General features: G+C 39.3%; 1 protein-coding gene across 1 annotated transcript in view; it reads right to left on the bottom strand.

The window, feature by feature from the left end:
• The window catches only part of BEAN1 (brain expressed associated with NEDD4 1), a gene marked incomplete at both ends in the record, with an annotated part of 55429 nt that continues 34398 nt past the window's right edge, over nucleotides 1-21031 (bottom strand). Inside the window, 3 exons of the mRNA XM_084270233.1 lie at nucleotides 1-349; nucleotides 11759-11900; nucleotides 14449-14658. Coding sequence (XP_084126359.1) covers nucleotides 1-349; nucleotides 11759-11900; nucleotides 14449-14658 — 701 coding nt within the window. The remainder of the gene's footprint in view (nucleotides 350-11758; nucleotides 11901-14448; nucleotides 14659-21031) is intronic.

Genomic DNA, 21031 nt, shown 5'->3' with positions numbered 1-21031 from the left:
TCACATGATTTGGTTCAGGAGTGTCTGATAGTCAGTGGAAGAATTTTTCAGTACTTCCATCGGAACAAGTGGGATGGGGATATTCTGTTCACACACCACTGTCTCGTACAGGGGAGCAGCCTCCAGAGTGAGAGATGACAGAGAGATGGATGAAATGGGCTGCTGCAAGTCCTGCAGCCTGACTGCATAATTTGCAGCCTGTCCTGTAGTCCCAGATGCTGCTTCCTCTTCCAGGCTAATGTTTATAGATATTTCATTTCTTTGACAAGGGTCCGTAAGAGAATACGGGGGGGGATCATCTGTAGGAAGGTATATTTGTGTTGCTCCTGGCCCCACGCATTCATCGTAGCTGAAAGAAAAAAGGGAATTTTTCATTAGGTTCCTGTGAAAAAATGCCACTATACATTATTTTCAGCATAACAGGGGCAGGTAAAGTGAGAAGGAAAGGATCATCTGGTGTTTCATTCCTCAGCCTACATCTTTGCTTACCCTGTCACGTGAGACACTTGAGAGCGTAATACTTTAAAGCCCTTCTTCAAATACCTAAAGATAATCCCTGAAGTCTCAGTGAAAGTTCAGACCCCATCCTTCTGCATGAAAGCAACATCTCTGGCAGCACCATTCAACTAAGGGGCCTGGGGATAAGCCCAGCTCCTTCCAGCCAGGCACACAGGAGCAGGAGGAATAATACTGCTGGCTCACACTAAGCTGTGCATGCTGCACCAGTCACCATAGGCACAAGATTTCATTCCTGCTCTCAACTGTACAGAACTAGGTAAGTTAGAAAATGGCTGGGGAAAAACAAAGTGATGTTGCCATTTTATGGTTATGAAATAAGGTACAGAGAGCTTTAGATGGAGCCTAAAGAAGAGTATCACATCAAATGCTGTCCTCCTGACTCGCAGGTCTCTGGTGCTTAGCCAACAGTTACATGCAGTGGGTTGTCTGGGTTGCAGATCTGTGCTGGCAGAGGCAGCAGGATTTCTTGCTGAGATACAGAGCTGTGATGAATAATCTTGACAGACGCATGCTGGTCATTCTGAGACTCTGCAGATGCCTTGTCAGGTTCCTTCCAAAAAAGAGGAATGCAAGACAGACTGATTCATGGGATTTCTGTGAGGAGCCAGCTCAGGTTTATCCAGGCTTAATAGTTGTGTCTGTGCCACCAATCTAGAGCTAGGGGAAGCTATTAACTCCTCACTCTATTACCATGCTCAGAGCTTGCTGTCCCGGTGTGAATGCAGACAGGCACCTTAGATTTAGAGGTTGGACTGCACAGCCTAGGGAGGCCCTTGAGAGATAAATAGTGAGCCTGGCTAGAACAGTGTGTCTTTGTGCTTGTTTTCTCAGGTTCTGTGTTGCAGGAAGGGGATGGGGATGGACAGAGAGGATATGGGCAGGCTTCATGCTGTTGTGCTGTGCTGTCTGGGCGCTCACTGCCCATCCCTCTGAGCCTAAGGGCTCCAGAGAGATTGTGCTGTGGCCTTCAGATAGGTTGAACCAGAACTGGGGAATCTAGTTAGTTATCTGTGTGGACCACTGTCTATCCTAGCATTCTCTGTCCACAAACTAAAGCTGCCTTCACTTATGCTATCAAATCAGCCCAGGTCTAGTGATCTAAAGGAATGTCCTGTTTTCCTGGCTCAGTGGCTTTAGGCAAAACTGAGGAAGAGTCATAATATCATGATCTTAAAAGTTAGACCTGCTTTGTTAGGGGCTACCTTGTTCAATGCTTCTAGGATCATTTTAAATCCAATTCTGAAGGAGGGAGTGTTTCCTGGGGGGGCAGGGGGGTTAGGAAAAAAAAAGAAAAATTCTTCACCTACTCAATTAACCCGAAGAACAATTCTGTTGGAGCCAGACAAATTAAGAACCCATTTCCTCAACCACACTAACTGCACAGCTATTAAGTTCTAGGATACTTCCTGAAACTTGGGACATTTAGCATGTGTCTTCCCAGTAGACTGCAGGCAGTCATTTGCCCCCCTCTAATTGCATTACTGCCGGCCTAAACCTAAGCTAATAAACCCAACCTGTAGATTGTAAGTGGCTTGCAGCAAGGCAGCTTGCATTGGTTAGAGAGAGCTTAAATCTACTGCAATCAACCATGGAGGGCCTGTCTTGGATAAAATATGTGCTTCTGCTGCTCTCATTCATACTCTCAGAATGTTCCTAATGATTTTGATTGTATTGTTCCTAGTCTGGGTGTTGGAAGTGGCTTTTTGGGAAGGGAAATGTAAAAAGCTAAATCTTAGTACTAGGTTACCAAATAAGTCAAATATCCACAGCTGCTTTTATTTTTATGTCCCTCATCTTATCCCTATATTCATGAAGACAACAGTCTTAAATTCAGACTAGAAAATTTCAATTTTCCCCTCAGAATGATATTTAGAAACACAACTCTGTTTTGAAGATGTTGAATAAGGCTGTTTGTTAGATATTTCAGAAACAAGTCTCAGCATGTAGGAGGTTAAATGGTTTTTGTATAAGCATGTGGAAAAGATTTCAGTCCAGCCTCTACGAATTCCACTGAAGCTTTCAAAAATACCTGATATTGTTTTAAAAGATATTAGACAGTTAGAGATTGAGGACCTGATGTCTTTAACTCTTCACAACCTCAAAATAAAGAGTCACTCCAGGATTACATACTATGAGCTCCATCTTAACTTACATTTTGCTGACCTCAAGTACAGTGAATTTATTTGGAATCTTTCCACAGATACTGACTTAATTAGGCTACTGAAGAGCACCTACTGTGTCCTTTTACCATAGTGAAACAGTTTAAATTTTGAAAAGTCCATAGTCATGTGAGTTTCAAGGTGGAAAATTTGGGATTTTTTGGATAAGACACAAAAGAAAGGAAGTGTCTCTGTCTCCTGATTCTGGATCCAGACCCCATGCAAGGGAAACCTGCTGCTGACCTAAAGGAGAAACGAACCAGTAAAAGGAACCAGTGCATCCATAACAAACTGCAATGATGATTCCTAATATTAAAATGATGCAGTTACATTCAAGTCACTGAAGTATGGTAACTAACGCTGTTGATTTCAGCTGAGAATGTGGCAGCTCTGAAGCTCAGTGACACTTAAAGCTGTGGTTTCAACATGAGCCAATGTTCCTGTCCTTGAAAGGAAGGTATCCCCTGCCCTGTTGCATACTCCTGCTGTTTTCCTTGCACTACTTCCCCCCAACCATGATCCCCAATCTGGAGCTAAATAAGCAAGAAGGTTGTGTGGGTGGTTGGTTTGTTGGTTTTTTTTGTGCACGTGTGCTTTTCTTTTGTTGGGGGGAGGGTGTGTGTGTGGGGTGTTCTGGGCTGGATTTCTACTGATCCAGCTACCTGAGTTGAAAGCTCACAGCATAGTCAGATGGGCATCAATGTAACACAAGGGAAGTAGGAGAGATGGGGGGAAGTGGGGTAGGTTTTGGATCACAGCACACAGGCAGAACTTACTAGCCATATAACAGTGGAGCCTCAGTAGCTGCTAAGGGGATGACACCTACAGGTATATGTGTTAATGTGAAAATGTGAGAGTGTGAGCTTGCATGACTTAAGTGGAAAACAAAAAAATATTTGCTAGTCTCTCTCAAAAGAAATCCAAAACCCAACAATGGTGGTTATGTTTTATCTGAGACATTCAGTTCTGTGAAGTTATTGTAAGTGTAACAAGTGCTACTTGGGTTTTTTAGTTCAGTACAGCAGTCAAGGAAAATCCTTCCAGACAAGAAAGCAAATGCTTTTGAGAAGTATTATGTAACAGTAACTTAATAATGGACCACAGGAATTCATTATACTGCGTCTCATGAATATGTCTCTCAGCACTGGAAAAAGTTACAGTACTTGTGAATTAAGTGAATCAATTTTAATCTGTTAATTTTGTTTTAAGTTACAGTATCTTAAGATTCAGTGTATCTTACAGGCAGCTGGAGAAGGAAGGGGTTACTGACCATGAAATGTGTTGTCCTTTTTTTTTTTTTTTTTCTTTGGCCTGTTTTCTTGACAGAATAACTTCACTGCCATTGCAGACTATGGCATTGAGTTTTTAAGGGATAACTGTAGCAGGAGAAGCAAGTAGGACTGTCTGTAAATGTCATCTTGCTGCACATAAACGTGATCTGCAAAGATAAGAATGTTGCCTAAAAAAATACAGCAGCTCTTCAAGCTGACCTTGTTGACTCAGAATGTTGGGGGGGAAAATAACTTCATGAATTTGTCAGGTCTTGTTGCAATAAGTATTAGGATAGGTTTGTTGCTAAGGAAACCCAAAAGAGCTTATTTAAGTAGCTGTCATTCATAAATTATGACCTACTCTCTGGGGAAAGATGGAAAGTTCTACTTTTTTAAGGTACAAAGTATAGCTAGTGAAAAAAGGGCAAATCTGGGGAATAAAGAATTCTTTGTGAAAAATGTCTCTGTGTACTTCATCCATTTCTTATATGTTATGACTCCAATCGCTGCTTCTGTTGCTTTGGTTCTGTTTTGCTGATGACCTGCTCTTGTCTTTCAATAATGGTAAACAGAATCCCTAAATCTGGAAAAATACACGTGCCCATGGGTTTAAGCTATAATGAAAACAACACAAAGGATGTTTATCTTCTGTTGTTATCTAATAAAGAAAAGTTGATACTAGTACAAATGTACCATAACCTTCTAAAAGGAGGATCAAAGGAAAAAAGTGATGTGCTTGGTGGCCATAGAAGTAGTTCAACTGATGATGTTATCTCTGTACAAGCTACTAACAGCTAGGTTTGTAGGACAGCAGCTTAAAAATCTGTCAGTGTTTCCTTGGAGGTGTTTTGTTCTTAGAATACATCTATTTGGTGGTGTGTAACTACCATGAGGAAATGCATCACTTTGAAAAGAACTGCTCTTACAGTGATACATGTCATGAGACAGGATATTTTTCTAGGTTTATTTTTGATGCAGTTTCCATTTGTGATGCTACGTGTATTTGCTAACTATGCTTTGACACTTCTTTTGCATGCTTTGCCAGTGATTAAGCACTAGTGTAATGTTTTCATATAATAACAATCCATTCCATGTTACTCATTGCCTCAGTCATTCACTTAGCTTAATTCTTGAACAGCGTCTTGGAATGAAGAGCCAAAACATCCTTATTTATTAAAAAAGAAACACCCTGAACTGTTGGGGCCTAGTAATTAGGAGAATGATAGTGTGAGAATAAGCATATATAGTCAAGTGGAACATCCCCCTATGCTAATTCAGTCCTCCTAGTTATTGTGTACATATGAAATTAAAATCTATCTGTCTCTCTCTGGGCTTGGGTATTATTAGATGAGAATTTTTTACTATGACTGATTCTAAATTACAGGGGGGAGAGGGTGATTAACAAACATGCAACACACAGAGATAATAGCCCACAGCATCAGCCAAGCCAGGGCCCTAAAGGAATGATCCAATGGTCCAGAAAAATCACTGGAGTATTTTCTGGTAATGTTTTGTCACATATGTTTGAAATGCAGCTATTTAGACAAGGGAGACTCCTCTTAAGGTACTCCAGAAGAGCTTCTCTCTTTTTATTATTGAGTGGTACTGATCTCAATTGACTCTTAAGTTCCCAGAGGTGTGGTAAACGCACCTCCAAGTACCCTGCCTGATCTTAGAGTAGGTAACCATGAACAGAAAACACTTTCATTTTTATTTTTAATGTGTTTTAAATAGTAACAAATGTAACCCAAGGTACTGTTCAAGGAAGCATCTAAGGCTTAAGTAACTTAACTCTTGAATGTAAAGGAAACCTGGAATTATTTTTTTTCCTGCCTTTTTTCTGTTCATAGTTATTTGTGGAATTTCCCATCCCTGGCAACTAAAATAGGACTATTTGTATTAATAAGCACTAAAAACCTGGGTCTGTATTTTGTACTATGTCTCAAGATATTGTTAAGGAAGTTGTAACTCTTTGATGAATAAACATTCCAGATAAAAACTGAAATGAAATGTTAAGTGTTTTCATGAGAACATATACCAGATAGAATTTGAAACTGATAAAATACATTTTCAATATAATTGTGCAGTTTTAAATAAGTAAAATAAATGTTTTCAATAAAACAAGTCATTCTATGATGAAGATTTTATATGCTACAGTTCAGCTTGGAATTAATTTTATATGTAAAAAGAACCACTTGATGATAAGCAGTGTTTAGTCTCTGCATTTATGTAACCATTACACAGTAAATGACAGTGAAACTATGGGCACTGGTTGAGTAATAACAATCAGTTTAGATACATTTATTTCAAAATAATCCATTGTAGCCTCCCAAGCCATGGAGTTAATACACAAACAGGGATCTGAACAACAATGACAGTTTTTGCATGTCAGCAAGAATGCCAGTATTGGAGAAAGGTTGCCATGTAACTGTTTTAGGATCATATTCCTAGAAAGGGCTTTGCTTTAATCATTCTGGGAATTAATTCTGAGGTTTGTGGGGTTTTGGTTTTAATATAGAGCATTATTTTGCACTTCTGGAGTGAAACTGGGACAGCCAAACAGAATGTCTGGTCAGTCAGTACAGCATCCCAACAGACGTTTTTGATTACAAAAAAGGTAGAGAGCCTTGTGCCAGAGCCTCACAACAGGCAGCTCTGAGGTGTGAGAAGATGTTTGACTACAAATGCAACATGCAAGTAAAGAGAAAGGAATGGCTATTTCAGAGGACTGGAAATGCCACAAAAAGAAACTATGATACAATGGCTGTAAACAAATTCAAGCTGGAAAGAAGTTTGCCATAATAATTAGTAATTAGATGTGTCCTTAGGTATTCAGGAATGACAACCAGATCTTTGCAAACTCTGTTATGGAATAGGTTAATGTCTACAAAGAAAGATTGCTAGCAGCAGCAGGGGTGTGACTGGGTAACTGCTGATGGTCCTCACAAGCCTATGATCCTCTGACTGAAATGTCTTCCTGAGGGACGATCTCTTAGTAGAAAATAGGATAATGAAGGCAGCTGGGGGGAAAAACTGTTCATAGAGCAGATATAACTTGATGGTGCTGCCACTGGTGTGGTGGCATTCACATCAGCTGAGAACCTCAGTGAGGGCAGGGCTGCGTTTAGAACTATATCGGAGACATTCAGAATACTGGCCTGGATACAGATCTCCCTTGCAGGCTCAGACCTCTCAAAGGCTGGCTTAATGTTGAGCATTAAGGCAATCTCCCTGTGCTCACTAGATGGGCTGTGGAATGGGAGCGTTGTGTAAAAATCCCTTCACGGCAGAGGGCAACTGATTAATCAAAAAGCAATTAACTTGTTGCTATTTCTAATTAATATTAGATAATAAACTGGGATGTGAAGGGAGGGGCTTTTGTGGCTCTAGCTGCTCAGAATTTGGAGTCAAAAGAATCACGAGTTTTACCTCCTCATGACTTTGAGCAGATTTAATGCAGTCATATTTCCAATGGTATTTTTTTACTGTCTGAAAATCCCAATAAGGGAATTGAAGTGAAATCTGAACTTAACCACAAATGTCCATTTCATGCTTTCCCAACTGTTACTGTAATGTGCCAAGAGCTACTTGCCTTGCATGCTTGCAGGAAAACTGGCCTTGGCAAAGGAGTCAACACAACTTAGCATTTTTTTATGTCAGTTTCCTGCAAGCCTAATTCTGTGTTTCAAGAAAATCTAGGAAGCTGGTTCAATCCTCCTTCCCTGTGGGACAGCTAACTTGCCTTCTCAGAAGCTGTGGATAGAAACGAATGTCTTGGAAAAGAAAGTACCTTAAGTAGGGGTTGGTTTTGGTTTTTTCATTTGTTTAATATTTAGATGGAAATTAGTGTCTACCTTTTTGAGAACTGAGAATTTCATTTTGCCACTTGAAAGTAATTTTAAAGCGGATTTGCCCATTTAAACAATGCAAACTGTACATGGGTATTAAGAGTGTAAACAGACAATTTTCCCTGGAATTGATCCTGTATAGATTTGGCAAGATGACCAGATGAGGTAGATTGAGCACACTTAAAAGAAAATAAAACCCCCAACGTGCTCTAATGTGAGTACTAGGATAATGGGTGACTAACAGGTTTCTATCATAGTGCACCCTGCAGGACACATTTTGATGTGATACACAGAAGGGACTTTCGTGACTTCCATTAAAACTATTCCTGAAGCTAAATCCCTCCATCTCGGTCAAGACTCATTCCTCAGTGATGTTCTGTGTTAGACAGCCATGAGTCTCAGATGAAAAGGCGATAACCTTGGTTGCCTAAAGCTCTGTACATACCATTATTATCCAATCACTCAGGAGTGAAAAAGCACTTAGTCAAATGGGCTGTGATGTATTTCCTCTGGCCAAAAGGTGAAAAGTTGATATAATTCCTTTTGTGCAAGGAACTTCAATGTCCTCATAGTTAGCATTTTAGAGACTCTAATCAAGTATATGCAATTGTTTAATACACTTGATTAGTGCTGTATTTCAAGCCATTTAAAACGTGTAAGATCAAATTATTTTTAAACAGCTTTCCTATTATATAAAAAGATAATGAGGAAAGCTCACTATGTGTGTTATGGTGAACATGAGCATGAGCTAGATCATCTTTCTCAGATGACTGAAACAAAGGATGAAACAAACACACTGACTGAAACTTTGTCATCTCTGGTAACGCAGACTGGAAAACATTAACTTAACTTCCAGCACTGTGACAAGCATCGAAACAGACTTTAAAGTACAGACCCCTAACACCTTGAAACTGCTTAGTTCACATACACACTGTATGTTTTTATATTTTCTTTCTACAGCTCATGTAAAATCAATCTGACAGATGCTAACACAGATCTGAGATTCATTAGGAAGTCACTAATTATCCTAAAGGGGTGTTTATGGATAGGAGCACGGAATATTTTTGGCTGTCAAGAAAAATTGACCAAATGGCTTCTTAAACCACCCTGCAACTATGGCAGGCTAATGACAAAACCCAGTGTGTGGTGCTGCTTGAAATCGCATGTAAAATCTAGTGTAAGAAAGAGGTTAGTGGAAGTGTCTATGGTGATAATCAAGTTGAGTCGCAAATGAAATTTGTGACTTAGGTATCAAAGCAGTTAAATCCTTCACATCCCTAGGCATTTTTCATATTTTTTTCCTCAATTAAGGTTTTTATATAAATAGTATTTTGTATTGGGTTTTCAGCTGGAGAGTTGAGAGTGGGCAGTCCTGAACAGCGGATTTTCCATCAGCCATAGAAACGGATACTCAGACTCTTTGTTTCATCAGCCTTCCCCTAAAATTCCTTTTCCATTTATTTCATGGTTTAAACCCAACCATAAAACATAATGAAAACATTCTAAACTGATTATAATCACCCCTTTGGCCACATAAAGGTGTCATGCTTTCTCCTGAAATTGTGTCAGAAGACATGGTTTTGGCAGAAATAGCACGTTCCAGTATACTTGGCTTTGCAGCTGCCTCTTGCAGGCTGTATTAAACAATGTGGTGAAATGAAGCTAATGCCTTACTGTCTGTCAATGGCAGCAGGATACTAGTCTTCACTCACTGAATTCTTTCACTTCAAATATGTGTTGAGAGTTACTTGCCAATGCAGTTGCTTTCCTTGCTGCTCTTCATTTCTGTTCTGTTTATGCTACAGTTGTGCTATTAGCTTTTGGGCATGCTAGTTTAGCTTTAATTTACATCTTGCACTGCATGAATTAGAAGGAGGAAATGCATTAAATTAGCCGGTGCTACATGTCAGAAAATCTAATCTTCAAAATATTATCATATGTAACAGGATTGATCCCATCAAGTTAATATTTTAAATGCACAAGGTCAAGCATGTCTTGTTTATGCTTCAAGGCCATGTCTCATAGTTTTCGTGCTGTTAGCACCCATCAGTCCAGATAATCTCTATGCTCTACTAATTAGAATAAATAGTCTTTAGTGTTATGCCATGGGGGAGAGTGTAAAGGTAACTATAAAGAAATTTTTCAGGCTCTCACATAATGCAATTCATACAATGCTTTTCAACCAATACTTTCCTGAACAGAAAGCTACACTGGACTATATAATATATTAATAGTAAGTTTAAATGTCTCTCTATGTAGCTTTGCTTTCAGCCATCTGCCAGGCTCTACTTTTCCTTAAGTCTTCTCCAAGTTATGTTGCTAAGATGTAAAACTTTGTAAGATTTTGATGGTTTGCTGAAGCTGCTACTTCTAAAATATTTAACTATGGTAGCAGTGACAAAACAGCAAAACCATCAACAACAATCTTTACTTTTGACCTGTGATGGTGGATTAATGAGATGAGCAATGATTCCTTCTGTATGTAGAGTTGGACTTCGGGCCCCTGAGGGGCACATTCTACTCAGCCCAGAAGGGAATGCTGAGGGGGCAGTGGTTGGACACCTTTATGTGTCTCTGATGTCCCAGAATAGCTTACTAGAACAAGGAGCACACAAAATAGTTCACTTGTCTGCCAGGCTTACTGTAGAAGTAGCTGGAGAATTAATAGGAAAGCACAGATCATCTAGTGCTATCCTGTGTCATTCATGTAACTCCTTCCAGAACACTCCATGTAAGAGGTAGAAAATCCTTTTTTAGGCATGTTTCAAATTGAAATGCAATGAACCTTTGGTATAATCTTAGGAGACCTGTCTACTAAAGAAATACATTCTAAGAGCTTGTTCACAGGAGTCTGAGCTCATTCTCAGAAATTTGTCCAACTGCCCACTCAAGCTGTTGCTTGGGTGTCAGCTGGCTGGCTTTTATTAGTAAAGACTCGTGGGTGTGGGTCCAAAAACCAGTCTAAATGCTGAAGTGGATTTATATGAAGTTCTACAAATTTAGATGCCAGGCTTAGAATGATTTTTCCAATGTGAGCTTTCTGCTAAAATATTTACACCATCTTTAAAAGCCCATTTCTTATGTATTACAAAGTCATAATACATAGAGGGTTGCTTGTAGAACGTGTATGGAATAGAAAAAGCAGAGTTCTATATATTGTGTGTTTATACTACTGACTTACTCTATACTGGGTATGTATACAAGCAGTCAGAAAAGCACTGATCTTATGAGTATCCCTCATAAGGTTTCTATGAGTATCACTCATTGACTCATAACACACTGTGCTTTAAAAGGAAGAAAAGAGAAAAAAATAGGAGGGAGAGAGGAGGACATGGCTGTTCAACTGTTTTCTGCTGTTTGTAAGATACAGCACTACAGAAGGTGATGTTCTGTTTAAAACTACCTTTGTTGGTTCATTGGAAGGAGTAACTGAATTCCCTTGTTTATTAACCTCAAGGTGCACAAGGCACACAGAGGAGACATAGATGGTCTGTAGTATGTCTCTTGTCACTCAGTGTCCATTCTTGTATCCTGTGAACGCAGGCACACAAATGTGGATGGAGATGCTACCTAATTTCTGGAAAAACTGTCTTTGGAAGAAACCACTTCTTGCAATGTTACCTGCCCAGGCAATTAAAGCTGCCTGATATTTGAAGGACATTGTTCTCCAAAGATGCTACTACAATCCAGGCAGCTATGGCTCTGCAGAGCAGGTTTATGCTAAACAGCTAAACTGGTAGTCATGCTCTCCAATAAGAATTAGCTGTACACATGCCTTCATTTACTAAAGAGATATTCTGCTAAGGGAAACTTGAAATTATATACAAACTGAACAAAGTGTGTCTGTTTGCATGACCCATGTTTTTGTAATGGGCATAGGTCTAGCAGTTTTTTTTTCCTCTTTAACAGGCTTTGCAAGTGCAGGACTGTAACAATCAGAATCGTAGAATAAAGTGCTTACCGTGGAGGTGAGTCAGGATACATGACGTTGACCTGAGAAAGTGTATCCAGATAGGAACCAAAATCAAAAGCTGGGGGAAACTCTTCCAAGCAGGTGGATCTTAGCTCTCCAAAAGAGCCACCATAAGAGAAGCCATCTGGAGCTGGAAAACAAGCAATTAATACTTGCTGCGCTTTTCCTCTGTGGTGGATTCTCTGAGACAGTACCACTGTTTACAACACTGCCATAAACCAGAAAATAAAACCTGTATGATGCAGAGGAATTGCTGGTATTCAGGAACAGTCAGGTGTCACAGGACACTTCTATGCCTGTAAGAGCAAGTTAATGTCATATGTATGTAGATGAACCGTGGTGTTTCAGGCTATGGCACAGGGATTGTATTCAGTGCTTCCACACAAGGTGCAAGCATCTGAAGATTTTCATGTGCCTTAAAGGTTAAAAAGGAGCATTGTTTCTGCTGCATGCAGCTTCCAGCAGGATTGCTGAAGATCCCAGGAGTTGCATACACTGAATCTTGCCAATTCTGGGATCAGTTTTAAAAGGCAGCTTAGCTATTTGACTGTAGGTATGTGTCTTCAGAAAATGCTGTTCTCTCAAAAAAAAAACCACCAAAAAACAAAAAAACAAAACCCCAACATTCACAAAGAGGGTAAAAACTGGAAAATAGTAGAGAAAATAATCCTGTTGCCTGCTCCAGGGATTTCTTAATGCTTTCACACTTCATAGCTCCAGAAATACCAAGAAGTCTGTGCTATTTTCTGTCTTTGAGGATAATTAGTTAATGCTCAATATTCAGGGGTAAATTTCCATAAGAATGTCCCAAATTGTGGAAATGCATCAATCTCTGTTCCCCTTTCCCCTCCAACTCTCTTCCAAATAAAGTAATCCTTTTCACTTGATGCATTAAAAATAGTACCTGGAGAGAAGGGTCACCTTGTAAAGTGACATCTAAGTAGCATCTTCCGCAAGAGAGGATAAAGGGCAGGACTCACTTGAACTGCCTGTGCCTCCTCTGTCAGTATAGTCTCCAGGAATTTACCAGGACTAAGTCAGTCTACAGGGTACTGTGCTTTCCTTTTGCTTGATAAGGGAAGGAAGCCAACTTCACAGTGACTCCAGCTGCTCTCATGCTGGCCAGAGGAAGCTTGCTGAGATAGGATCGCGCTTGCTAATGTCAATTATTCACTTGGATAGACTGACACATTTTAGTTTAAGATTATTCTTTTGAATGTCTTGGAAAATATCACCACGCTTTTCTTTCCCCATCTCTTTAGCATTGTTATTTCTGAAAAGCAATTTCAAAATTGTCCTTTTTGATTTTGCCTAGCTTCAGGGTTTTTAAAGGAGCTGAAATTAACATAGCAGTAGATTTAAATGTAATGTTTAAATCTTAAGGGTCAGTATTTTATCATATCAAAACATTGCTGTTCAGGGCAAAACAGGAACTTCAATTTGGGGTTAACTATTTAATCCCAAATTTAGATGCTGAAAAGTAGGGAAAAATAGATGTTACAATAACAGCACACATTAGTTTTCTGCATTCTTTTTTTTTCTTTTTTCCTTTGTACATTAGCATGGGAGTTTACATTTCACTTCTTTTGGAGTCCAAAATTTATTCACAAAACATGAATGCTACTCACTTATCTGGATAAGTGCTTCTGGAAAAGCTAAAAAAATTATTCCCGATTCCAGGTGGACAAATTCATATTTCTTTTAGACACAAAAATTCCTGGTCCAAGTGATTAATGAAGTGAAATGGACCTTCATTTACCTTGGTGAAATCAAGGTTTGAGCCAATGCATTTCTACGTAGCTTATTTTTTCTGTATGAAGGAAAAAACCCTCAACAGTATGTGAAGAGAGATGCTTTCACAATAAACTGCAGGTATAGGAGCCTAAGCACAGATGACACAAATGTTGATCTCCACTCAATTCATTAATCCATTAATCATTTGAATTTTTACTAGTTGTTTTTAAAAAGGGTTTTTTTCCTTAAATATAGAAATAATATGATTCTCTTATTTCCTTGACAAAGTGGCTTTTAGCTTCTGGTTAGCAACCCCAAAATTGGCCAGAACTGTAGTTCTACAGTTAATTCCTTCATGTTTCCAAATAATTTTAAAGTATGGGGTTTTTTTTTGTGGGTGGATAAGGGTATAGGAATTGGCAATTGTTTTGATAGCAAACCAGTCTCTTTGCTGGCAGTTGTAATGACTTTTCAATGCTCTGTTTTTCTGTCTACATCCAGTTACAAACTCTTATGTTCAGAAAAGAAGTAATTACCCAGTCACTGTAGGCTGATGCACAGTGCAGAAATGAAAAGGCTTTCCAACAAATAGAAATTACGTTATACACTATACCAAGGCTATAATGGGATTTGAAAATAAACTATCAGGAGTCTAGTGATGGAGAAGAAATCTCATACTCTATAAAGAGAAAATAAGCCATTTAAGAAATGCTGTCGGCATTGGCCTTGTTTATATTAACCATTTACTATGGAGCACGTACTCTGTGAATTCAGGGCCAGCACAAAGATGCTGTTAAACTACAAAGCTGCCTGTGACCTACTTACCCTATTTTTTAATTATTTCTTTTTTTATCCCTTGCACAGCAGCCAGCTGGTTTTTGTTGCCCGTAGCACTAGATTATTAATAAAGTTAAGCACTATCTTGCTATAACTAGCTATCTTACCATACACAGCATCTCTCCTCAGATGTGGGTGCCTTAACCGTCCCTCCTTTCGCAGGCTGCCAACAATGATTGTAACACAGGACAGAAATAGCACAAGTCCGATCACTACTCCAGCCACCAGGAGGGGTGAAACAAGTAAACTGGTATCGCTTCCGTTTTCACTGTAGCTGGGGAATTCACTGGTTGGGCTGCTTTGGTTCAAGTGAACTTCTGTACAGCAGAGAGAGAAAGAAGGTGTCAGTTGTGGAAAAGAGACGTTTGCAAAGTGTGGCTATACAGATGCCAAAACCAAGGGCTTTCGAAGCCCGAAGGGGCAGCCTGAGACAGAGCCACTGTATGAATTAGTGCTCCTATGGACAAACCAGTTATTAGACTGCTTTCTGGAGCTGTTAGTAACTGATGCTGGAGGAGTAACTCAGCAGTTGCTTCCCTGTTATCGGGGGATACCCTGCTGGAGTCAATGACATATGTTGCATAATTTGTATTGCTTATTCCTGGAGGGATTCTTTGTACTGTGAACTGAATAACTCTGAAAGAGCTTCAGTGCACAAGGAGGAATGTGAAAACTCCAAAACTTGGGCTTCAAGTACAACAGAGGAATCGAGTGTTGTTACTGGGTCTGAAAAGACTGAAGTTTTGCAGAGAAAGTTTTGGGCAAGAGTGAAACGGAGCCTCCTTTTGTAGTACAGGACATGCTGTAGTTTGTAGGATGAGTCAAGCATCCCTAGAAACTGATTTGGAGCAGAAGTACAAAGAGACTCATTCAGAGTGGGATTCTTAGTGAGGCACTGGACTTTCAAAGACATGGCTTTATATTAGGCAGAAGCTTGGGCAATATAAGATGTTGGTTCTCTTGCCCTTCTCATCTAATAAATTGTCAAAATAGAAAACCATCACAAGGAACACTTAAAATTTCCTCATTAAACACCTGAAAGTAAATAAATTACATTGCTCTTTGGGCTCCCCCATATGTTTACACAGTAACCCTCTTCAGTCCAGGCTTTCCTGGTGTTCACATGGGCTATGTGCCTTGTGGTGGAGAGGTTAGATTTGGGGTAGTCATTCTTGTGTCATTCTCCCTAGCTTGGCCTGATACTTGTGTCAGCAGGCAGACGTCACCTTAAAGCAGCGTGGAAGCACTGTGGTACAGTAGGAACACCCTGTGCTTCCCCAGGTGACTGCTGACTGAGCTGAGCTCCACCTACCTTGTTTGCCTCTGTTCCAGGCAAGCAGTTCTACACAGCAACATTAATACTCTTACTACTGCCCCATTCGACTTATTTTTTTTTTCCTGATCAAAATGCACTCATGTTGTATGTGACAAAAACTATTAGCTGCTTTCCTCTGTTAAAAAAGTATCTCTAGATATATTATTTAAATTCAATAATAAATCTACTGAAAGGAGAAAAAGGGAAAATGTGAGAATATGCCAAACTGAAAAGTCAGAATAATTTCAGTATCTTTATTCCCAAATCAAATACCCTCTTGAGACAAGCTAGAGAAAATCAAAAGCTAAACAGTAAGTTTCCCCTGAAGAATCAACTGGAGACAAACAGTTGTACATGTGAATTAACTGCCCATATATGTATTTGAGGGATTGTACTGCTAATGGAGGGGAGGTAAATGTTAGAAATGATGGGAGGAAGGATTCAGGATTTCAGCAGAAAGGCTCTGTATGTTTATTTGCGGAAAAAGTTTGGGCAAGCAGTAAAGGTAACCAAATTTGCACCTGGATCTTGAAAATGGGTGCTTATTACAACTTACTTTCCTACCCTTAATCCACAGGAAAATAAAATAGAAACCAATGAAAGCATGACAGCCCCCCAACAGCCCCCACCCCCGCAACCAACCCAAAAGCAAACACCACCAAACCAACACACTCACCACCAAACACCAACACACTCACCACCAAACACCAACACCTTCCCCCCTAGTTAAAAAGAAATCTCCCATTAGCTACTCAGGATCAGACTATGTACTGAGAAAACTAGATTTCTATTGAGATGCATCTATACCAAGCCTAGCTTTCAAGTATGGCATAGATATATTTTTGTGCCTGGCTGTACGCCAGCTGAACAGAGCAGTAACTTGCTTCCTACAGAAACTAAGGCTAACAAAACTTTGCTCTTTTCAGTGTTGTAAAATGAATATGTGCTTTTAGAAGTACAAGTGCTATTTACATGAGTAGATGTTAGTAGATAAGTTTTCAGCAATGTTTTTTTTCCCTGCTCTTTTCATTTGGGATATACCACTTAGTGTCTTGCAGTCACAATAAGCTTAAAAAAAGCTGATGGCTAAAAGCCAGCGTATGTTATCATTGGCTAACTCATGACATTGAGAGAACTGACTAGAAATACAAAAAACTGGGGAATTAGCATATAGTAGGGGCAGTGATAATTTTTTAGCAGTGCTTGACTATTGGCTGAGAATCTTTATGAGCAATTAAGATAGCCAAGAAATGTGCTTTTACAAAGCATTTAATTTCCACAAAATTCTGTTTTCTCTTAAACTGGTTCTGTAGCACTAAATCAAAAGGGTATGGAAACCCATCCTATTTAATAGTCTATTGGGAGATGTTTGAGGGGTAGATTCCCTTGCTAATCTTCCTCAAAGTTTACAAAATTCTAATCATGTTTCTCATTTGTGCAGTTTTTTAACTGTTTGTGCTGGTGGTGTCCAACAAGTGTGTACTCCCACTGGCTTTCCAGAGCCTTGTTTATTCAGAGTTTTGCAAAGTCATTTTGGAAGATGCAAATCTCACAGCAGTTCCAGTTAGCTTAAGTCACAATTGTTGGAAATCTACACCTGGACTGAAAGTACTGGAGGATAATTTATAGGTAATTTTGCCTGACTTGCAAATATTAAAGGGAAGAGTCAACTTTGTTGACAACTTCTAAATGATTCTCTTAACAGGAAGGGACTCTCTAAAGAACGGTAGACTAGATTTGTTTTTCTAAATTTTTTTTTCAGTTCTGAGTGGAAACCAGCTGGTTTCTCAACACATTGACTCTTTTGCAGGTTCCTGTGGTGCCACCCAGCGTGAGCACTAATATTTGGTCCTAGTTAGCTTGATGCAGTGTGAGCATTAATATTTTGGTCCTATTTTGCTTTATAGGAATTTAACACATTAGCAGTGACTTCAAATAAAAAGTACTATCTCTTACACTCTCCACTTGTACTTGAGGTGGTGTTGCTTTATTTCAAGATAGCCCATTTATCTAGGATGTTCTCAGGGCTTCCTTAGCTTCTCCAGGTCTTGTCTATTTTATCTCTTGTTTCTTACCATCATGAATCTTTCTCTTTTTTTTATGCTTTTAATGTGAACCTAGTCTGTGGTAAAGACAAGACAGATTGCAATATTGCTTTAATTAGAAGGAATTAATAACTCCCCTTAGCCCAGCTCCTAAAACAATGTGCAGTTGATAAACGTCTCTTGTGGTGGCATTTTCAGTTTGATACTGAGAGGCTGAGAGTCCTCCAGACTTCACAGGGAGACTTACTACTATCGGAATTGCCCAGGTGATTAACAACTACCGAACCAGACACTACGTTGATATAAATTCTTTGGTTTTGAATTTTTTTGGGGCAAAAGATGTTTATATTACTTCTGGTAAAGGAACCTGTTATAAATTTTTGTCCTTTTATCCAAATACATTTTCTTTTGATGAAGTGTACGTTTCTGTATAGAAAACTGCTATGTCTTTTCATTCAGAGTAGAAGTATCTGGAAATTTATGTACAACCCATAAATACAACAGCAGTAGTGGAGTGCTAACTCTTTTTGATGTAAGTTATATTTTTTCCATGAAAGTGCACATTGTAAACAATACATGCATAAATATGAACATACCTAATCCTCTATGTCAGAATTATATTGGATGCACAAACCATTGCTTTTAGCCAGCAATGGGAGTTGTGTAACTAACCAGGCATGGAACAAATGGAGCGTGTTTGCTGTTGCAGCCATGAACACAATGCAAGAAGCACATATGGCTGAGCAAAGGCTTAATTTAGAATGAGAATTCCAGTGTAAAATTGCCTACGCTATCCCTTCAGTATTAAACAACAAATTATCAATCTGCAAAATCCTTTAAATATCACATCATACTGTTTTACCCAGTGTCCATCTCAACAGACCAACCTGTAATTCCACATAATTGAAGAAGGGATGGTACAGCTCAACTCTTTTTTGGTGCACGTTGTGCTTTTCCCTCCTCATTAGCCTGTATTTGAAGGAACACTCCTTATCCCTTTCTAATTCGGTAGTAAGTAGTGTTGAAGTTTTAGTTGGGTCAGATCCTGTAAGAGTGAAATGTCTTGAAGTGCAGATATTGCATGGGAGCTTTGTCCATCCAAGATACAGCCCTTTACTAGGAGTGACTTCTTGCTCTTTCACTGCCCTTTACTGGCTTGTATTCCAGATGAGACAGAAGAGAAGAGCACTACATACAAATGAAAATCAGTTCTCCAAACTGAAACAATGGTGGGGTTTTGTTTTCTGTGTGTGATGGTGGTGTGTGTTTTTTGTGTTGTTGGTGGGTTTTTTTGTTTTCCCTCTGAAGGCACATCAGCTCTAGTGAAGCAGCAATGGTCTTTCTAATTGATAGTGTTTTCTTTGTTCCCTTTAAAAATCAGAGATGACTTTTAAGCTGAATCTTACCACGATAACCAAATCTCTTCTTCTGCTTTAAAATCACTCTGAACAGATAATTCATTTTATCACTGGTGGAGAGGGTGAGACATGGAATGGTTCTGTTTTGCAGACTGACCTGTTCATGAAGAAGTGTTGATGTGTCTACTGGTACAATTTTGTGTGTAGAATCATACACCTCTTCATCCCTGTCAGTCTTGGTTAAGACTTGCCTGAGGACTTAGTGATTACTTGATAAACTAGAGCTGAAGCACATTGACAGAATAGTGTTATTATGTGTATGCCCTGGGTTAGTACAAGTGTGGGGTTGGTTGATGGTCTAGCACTTCTTATTACCTTTGAATACACTGTGTTAACAAAGTGTACAGGATTGGAAACAAGTAGGAGGAAGCTCAGGAACAGTTTATAGTATACTTTGCTGTGATTATTTAAAAATCAGAGCATCTCAAACACTGAAGGAGTTGAAAGGACATTTCTCATATCCTTTTTTTTTTTTTTTTTTAAATCCCTCATTGGGATAGTGTTGGAAAATGCAGCCTCTTATCAAGGGGAAGACTGACATCCAGCAGGAAGGAGTTGAGAGGTCTGAGCGATGAAGCTAAATTAGCGGAACCGATGAAGATTTTGTTGATCCTGCCCTTATGACCGGTTGCTGTTCAGAGATGATTTAGTCTGGCCAAAAGTGACCAATTGGATTCTGCACTTGCTGCTGTACTGTGAAATCAGCCTCTGGCTGCAGCTGCTATCGGGTTGCTATCACACTGCTTACTTCTGATGCTCCCAGGCAGGGCTTCACAAAAGCTGGAAAATGTTTGGGATTGTGGGTATCCGCTTTGTACAGAGCATCACTGTAGCAAAGGAGAGAGGGATATTATTCAAGTTGTGGAATGCAAAGGCCCCACAGGAGCTAAATTAAAATAAAAATTATTTCAAAGTTACTCCATCTGGATCCTGAAGAAGGTTGAAACCTGTAACGTATTCTAGATACATGCCAGGATGTCATCTATTTATAGGACTTACCTTGGTTATCCTGAATATATGTCAGGTGTGAAATCTGGCCTGTATTTGATTTGCATTTATACTTTTTTTTTCTTTTTTTTTTTAAACTTCTCTGCAAACATCCTGTCAGTTTTAAATGGGATGGCAATTTAACAAGTTTTGAGATTTTTTTTAACCTCCCAAATCCCTAAGTGTGTTGAAAGTATCGACAATTGAAAAAAAAAAAAAAAAAGGAGTAATTCTGCAAAAGAAAAAGCTTATGAGAACAGCTGAGCTCTGCTGAACAGGATAATGAAGCCAGCACATCTTCCATAGAGTGCTTTGGATGGATGGATGTTTCCCTCTGACTTCCTGGTTAAGAGTCCCACTAATGATAGAACTCTGCTTTTTACTAATCTGACCAGTTTGGATAGAGAAGAAACTAGGTATGTTCAAGTAGCTTCTTGCAATCTACTTTTTGTCATCTTGCAAGACCACCTTCTATGCCTCTTGTGAAAGACTAATCTTGGCATAACTATTGTTGAGTGCCTCTGTCACCTGAGATCTACAGCAGCTGTGGTGGCAGTGTATTAAGGCAGGAATAACTAGGGACCCAGGAAGAAGAAAACAGAGTAAGTACAGGGACTTTGTAGCTGTTGTTAAAGTATGGAAGATGGAAAATTGGTCATTGAAGAAAGGGGTTTGTAGGTCTGGCGATGGCACTGCTACCTTAGGATGTTTAAGTAGTGTTTAAAAGGAACTGATGATGGTAATGGGCAAGGGTATTGATCCTTTTGCATTTATCATACTAGCGTGTAGCAAATTTTGAGAGGGTGAGTGGACAGCTAGAATCATCTGGGAACTGTCCACTCTAAATCAGTTTTACAAGACCATACAAATAGAACAGGGAAAGGAATTTTCATTTCAGAAGTCCCAGGAGCATATTTCATGCTCT

Source organism: Gallinula chloropus (assembly GCF_964237585.1).
Source record: "Gallinula chloropus genome assembly, chromosome: 13".
Taxonomy (NCBI): domain Eukaryota; kingdom Metazoa; phylum Chordata; class Aves; order Gruiformes; family Rallidae; genus Gallinula; species Gallinula chloropus.
Note: the sequence above shows the minus strand (reverse complement) of the source record. Positions and strands in the feature narration are given on the sequence as shown.